The sequence below is a fragment of the Anser cygnoides genome, chromosome 37 (genome assembly GCF_040182565.1).
Source record: "Anser cygnoides isolate HZ-2024a breed goose chromosome 37, Taihu_goose_T2T_genome, whole genome shotgun sequence".
NCBI lineage: Eukaryota > Metazoa > Chordata > Aves > Anseriformes > Anatidae > Anser > Anser cygnoides.
In genome coordinates, this window is record NC_089909.1 from 127,847 (window position 1) to 133,846 (window position 6,000).

The window sequence follows — 6,000 nt, forward strand, 5'->3', positions numbered from 1 at the left end:
CTGTCCACTCTGGACATCCCCTTGTGCATCCATGTGCCATTCCCACACGTTCTGTGATCAGTTACCAGGGAGAAAAGATCATCACCTCCCTCTCCACTTGCCCTCCTCATGAAGTTGCTGAGAGCAATGAGGTCGCCCCTCAGCCTTCTTTTCTCCAGACTAGAGAACCCAAGTGTCCTCAGCCTGTCCTCATAGAACATCCCCTTTTACAAGTATTTCCTCTTTTCCCTTGGTTTCCCAACTGACAAGGTTCCTGGTCAGATAACCTCACTGGAAGAAACATTTTCTCTCTCTCCCATGCTCTCACCAGTTAGCGTGACTGACCAGGTCTGGCTCCCTCACTGCCTCCTTTATCACTTGTTGGTCAGGTTTGTGTCCCTGGCTATGTTGTGCTTTATCCCCAGGACGCAGCCAAGCACCACAAAGCTGCTCTCTCCCTCCCCATTCTTAACAGAACAGGGGGAGAGACATAGGAGAAATATCTGGAGAGAGTGTACCAGGGAGTGTAGTGATAGGACAAGGAGCAGTGCTTTTAAGCTAAAAGAGAGTAGATTTAGATCAGATCTAAAGAAGAAATTCTTCATGTAGTGGGTGGTGAGGCCCTGAAACAGGTTGCCCAGAGAAGTGGTGGATGCCTCATCTCTGGTAGTGTCCAAGGTCAGGTTGGATGGGACCTTGAGCAAACTGTTGTAGAGGGAAGCAACTGCCCATTTCACAGTGACTGGAACTAGAACTTAAGATCCCTTCCAACCCCGAAGATTCTATGGTTCCATGAGCATGCTGGCCAACAATTGGTTGTGTAGTCTGTGTAGACAGAGGGATTTCATTTGCTGTGAAGAAGATTGCTTCACCTGAATATTAACAAGTGCTTGAAAGAAATGGAATACAGCTGTGTGTCAATCTGTGGGTGTCCTAACTAATAAAAGGACAGGAAAAGATGATTCTCATAACGAACTCTTCCTTTGAACTAGGAGAATAGATAGCACTGGAAATAGGTGTCTCTCTTGAGTGGAAAGAAGGAAGAACAGTGATAAAATCAGTTTGATTCAAAGCCGATTCCCCTGGAAGCCCAGGGACTTGTCAAGAGCTCCCTGTGCTGCTGAGCTGGGCCAGGCTCCTGGGCCCAAGGGGAGCTCCTGGCAAGCGGGCAGCGCTGCAGAGAGACAGCCCTGCCCAGGACCAGCTCCTCTGCACAGCGCAGCAGGGCTGGGGGCACTGCCTGCAGGGGACAAGGGCGGCTGGGAGAAGGGAGGGAGAAGTTAAAGGCAGTGTGGAGGGGGGATGCTGAGAGCTCACTGCGGGAGAAATCTTCCCAGCCCTGAACAGGGTAAGTGGGGGCAGGCAGGTGCAGTATCCTAGAGGGTTTTCCTACAGCTGCCACTTCCCACGGCCGGTAGTACATGTTACAGGGTCTGTTCTGGCTTCCCTAGTTTAGAGGAGAGGGATGTTCCCTGGATACAAAATTACCTGCCAAAGCTGTCAGAGGGACAGGACATGGGGGCTCCTCCTCACAGGGCCGGCTGCAGGCTGTGCAGCTGGGGTGCAGGCAGGGGTGGCCAGGGCTGTGGTGCAGAGCAGGGTCCCTGCTGTGCCCCAGGGGCTGTGTGCCAGGGCAGGGCCTCTGCTGCCTGCCAGGCTCAGCACCCTACCTGCCCGGGGAGCTTCCCAGGGAGATGCAGGGAGAAGCTGCAGGTGGAAGGAGCCCCCCAACAAGAACAAGGCAGGACACTGCTGGTGCCCAGAGGCTGCCGCCTGGGTCAAGGTGGTTGCAGCTCCACAACACCCCCAGGGAATCTTTGGGGGAGATTCTTGAAATGGAAGAGAAATGCCTGCACTACTAGTAGGGAAGGCACTTTCTGGGATCTCTACATTCACTTTCCTCCCCTGAAGGGCTCTCAGGACAGGTCAGAGCTGCTGTATATCTGCATGAGGAGATGTCCCTGGGCAATTATCTGGAACAGGAGATGTCTGCAGAACAAAGCTGAGCACACGTCAGGTGGGATAGGGTCTGTGAGCAATGGCAGGGAGGAGACGTGGGGACAGGGAAGCAGCTGCCAGCAGGGACAACTCCAGGCAGCAGAGACCTGGGCAGGGAGGTAGAGGGAGCTGCTGCCCGAAACACCAAGGGAGGGGGGATTCAGGCACTCCCTGCCAGGCCTGCAGTGCAGGCACCTTCTCTACAGCAACCCCCTGCTCTCCTCTGCCACCCAGCACAGCCTCTGCCCTCAGGGGCTTTATGGCATGAGCCACCTCCTCCTCAGCTGGACCTCCAGAGGAGGAGAGGAGTCTGTGTCCTGCAGTGTGATAAACAACGCTGAGGCTAAGAGTGCCTTCCCTGCAGAGTCACTTCCATAGGTGGCATGCAGGCTTGGTAAGGTTAAGGCTTCCCTGCATGCCTGCCTTCCTTTCTCTGTGTCAGTGCGTTGGAGCATTGTGGTATTCTTTCATATGTCTCCAGCTGTGTGTGATTCTCCTGCTCTCTTTGTCTGGGGTGCAGGAGAGTATAAACTTCTCTTCTGACAAGGAATGCTGGGCCCTGCCCTGAGGGTGTCTTCTTGGGAACAAAGAGCCCAAGATTCATTTTAAACTGTCGGGCATGGTGTCACTCACTTGGGAGGGTAGGATAATGAGCGGGTTCATACAGCTCAGGGAAGGGTGAATTCTCTGAGAGAAGGCGTGAATTTTGTTCAGAGAAGTCTCCCTAACATGCCTTTGCCTTTTCCTCCATTGACAGGCAACTATGCCCTGAGGCAGCAAATGTCCAACAGCAGCTTCCCCACAGAGTTCCTCCTCCTCCCATTCGCAGACACACGCGAGCTGCAGCTCCTGCACTTCGGGCTCTTCCTGGGCATCTACCTGGCTGCCCTCCTGGGCAACGGCCTCATCCTCACAGCCGTAGCCTGCGACCACCGCCTCCACACCCCCATGTACTTCTTCCTCCTCAACCTCGCCCTCCTAGACCTGGGCTCCATCTCCACCACTGTCCCCAAAGCCATGGCCAACTCCCTGTCGGGCACTATGACCATTTCCTATACAGGCTGTGCTACCCAGTTCTTTTTCTTTATTGTCTTTGTCGCAGCAGAGTTTTATCTTCTCACCATCATGGCCTATGACCGCTACGTTGCCATCTGCAAACCCCTGCACTACGGGACAATAATGGACAGCAGAACTTGTGTCAACATGATAGCAGCTGCCTGGGGCAGTACTTTTCTCTATGCTATGCTGCACACTGCCAATACCTTTTCCCTCCCCCTCTGCCAAGGCAATGCCCTGGACCAGTTCTTCTGTGAAATTCCCCAGATCCTCAAGCTCTCCTGCTCAGATGCCTACCTCAGAGAGGTTGGGCTTCTTGTGGTTTGTGCCTGTTTTTTTGGGGGGTGTTTTGTTTTCCTTGTGCTGTCTTATGTGCAGATCTTCAGGGCCGTGTTGAAGATCCCCTTGGAACAGGGACAGCACAAAGCCTTTTCCATGTGCCTCCCTCACCTGGCTGTGGTCTCCCTGTTTCTTAGTACTGCCACATTTGCCTACCTGAAGCCCCCCTCCATCTCTTCCCCATCCCTCGACCTTTTGCTGGCAGTTCTGTACTCGGTGGTGCCTCCAGCAGTGAACCCCCTCATCTACAACATGAGGAACCAGGAGCTCAAGGATGCAGTGTGGAAACAGATTTCATGGATGTTTTTCAGTACTCATAAAGATCCCTTCACTCTCCAATAATGAAGCCCAGTACAACACCTTCCAGGCTTGTGTTTTGGTTGTTCTCATTATTGTTAGAATTCCTTTTTGTTGTTGTTGTTGTTGTTGTTCCAGTTGTTCTTGTTGTCATTATGAGTGTTTGTGCTCCTTGCATTTCTACATAAGTGTTTGGATTCCCTTCCTCCCCCCCTATGAATTAATGAACCTCTTCTGTCCCATATGGAGGCTGTATAAATGTGCGTCTAGCACTGTGAAGACTCAGTGAAGACTCCTGCATTACATCTCCGTAATAAAACGGAATCACCAGAGCGTACTGACCGAAGGCTGGGATTTCCTTCCCTAACCAGTGTCAAGAATAGGCCCAAAGAATTGCTCCTCACAAGGGTCTGTTCCTGTTTTGGTTCAGGGAATGGCTCATTGTTGCACTGTGACCTCTCAGAGACCAAGGGCTAGATTTAAACTCACCCATGGGTGTCTGCTTAACTCAAAGACTGCACACAACGAGCCAGGCTCTCTGTGAATATAAACAAAAGAAAGGAGCCTGCACTGCCTTCTTTGTCTGACGTCCTTCCTCTGAGACCTGGTCTGGATCTGCAGGGGAAGTCCCCATGTGCAGGGGTGAAGAGGAAAACAGCCCCATCCCATCCATGCAGTGCTTTGTGCCTGCAGAGCTGCTCACTTGCCACTGCCGCCCTCTCGTGCTGAGCCCTGCTGGTGGGGTCAGGCCCGGCTGCTCCTGTAGCTTGGTGCCAGTGCTGCTGTGGGGCTGTGCTGGGACTGCAGGCAGGGACAGGCAGTGGGCACGGCAGTGGCACAGCTGGCCTCCACTTGCTGCAGCACTTCCCTCCTAAGAGGGGATCTCCTCCGGGCACTGCCTGAAGGCTGAGGCCTTCCTGCAAAGTTGCTGTCAAGAACAAGTCCAAGGAAGAGACTCCAAAGAGGCTCTGTGCTTTGCTGCTTTCCACAAGGGCTTGGTGTGGTGAGAGCAGAGTCCAGCATGGAGTTTAGGGATCTGGGGCTGGTTCACAAGTTCCCTGTTAATTGCTAGTGGCCATGCAGCTGATGAATATTTCTAATTCCTAGACACTCGGGCTCCACAGAACATGATGGTGGTGATGGCAGAAGAGTTTTTTGTTTTGTTTTGTTTTGTTTTTTCCTGGAGGGAGCCAGGATCTTCCAGGAGAGCCCAGGTGATCTGCAGGGGCAATATGAGGCTGGGAGACAACCGCAGAGCGTGAGCCTGTCCAAGATGGACTGACCAGAGCTCAAGTGCTCAATGTGGTGTGAGCAGGCAGAGGAGAGCTCTGCAGCCCCGGGGCATTCAGCGGCACCAGCAAAAGAGTCTGGCGAGTGAATTGTTCCAGCTCTGGGGCAACGGCAGTGACCCCATGAGCTGGGTCTGCCTCCCAACCTGACCAGCACGGCCCTGCAGAGTGCCCCTGCGCCCCAGGAACCACAGCCCCCTTGCTCTGCAGAGCAGCACCGCCAGCTGGGGCTGGGGCTGGGAGGTCACTTCCCCTGAGTGTCCTCTAGGCCAGCTTCAGGCACATGGCTTCTGGACGTGAGCGTGATCTTCACTGTGCACAAGGAGCTGAGAGACCACAAACAGGCACGGGGCTGGAACATTGCCTGCAAGGTGCCTCCTGCCCTAGCACCTCACAGGAGTGACACAGAACTGGCTGCTGTGTGTCAGAGAGGCTGGGAGTCCAGCAGCAGTGCCATGGGCTTGAAGGATCACAACCAGCTCACTTCTACCTGGGCAGATTCTGGCCTAAGAAGGGGGTGTTTTGCAAGTATGGTATTAGGAGGGCAGTGGTGCCTCAGAAGCTCTAAGTCCAGTAGGATGTGAATGGCTGTTAAACAGCCTGTGAGTTGACCTCTTTCTGAAGTAACTGACAGGTCATCCCTTGAATCCTGGCTGGGATCTGTGCCTCTAGGCTCACATCTGCTGGTCTCCATGACAGGCCAGCAGATGCACCTGCTTTGCACATAGTTTGTGAGATCCTCTCTCCCTAAGTACCTGGTAGGCCCCATTGAGGAAGAGGTCTTGAAGAGGTGTTGTCATGTCAGAGGTTTCAGCTTTTGCCTCATTCATCCTTCAGGGCTGCTTTCAGTTTTCTACACAGAGGGGGCCACTGCCTCCCAGATGCCTGGGGGAACACAAAGCCTTCATGAGGCCATGGAAAAAGTTACCCTGAGTCCATAGGAACCGTTCTGGAACCAAAACGTGTAGGCAGGAAGCGCACTTTTGTGGTATTGCAGAGCTGCTGGGCACATTGTGCAGGGTGCTCCGACAGCCTTTGTGTC

The 6,000-nt window shown here is 53.6% G+C and overlaps 1 protein-coding gene across 1 annotated transcript; it reads left to right on the top strand.

Annotated features, from left to right (window-relative positions):
* The first annotated feature begins 2,994 nt into the window (after positions 1-2,994).
* Positions 2,995-3,721, top strand: LOC136788452 (olfactory receptor 14C36-like). The gene has a single exon (XM_066986997.1). It carries the CDS (start codon positions 2,995-2,997, stop codon positions 3,712-3,714), a length of 720 nt encoding a protein of 239 aa, XP_066843098.1. The 3' UTR covers positions 3,715-3,721.
* The last annotated feature ends 2,279 nt before the right edge of the window (positions 3,722-6,000 follow it).

What these genes read in the sequence shown, in the direction of transcription:
- LOC136788452 (XM_066986997.1), top strand. Translation starts at nt 2,995, where the DNA reads ATGGCCAACTCCCTGTCGGGCACTATGACCATTTCCTATACAGGCTGT.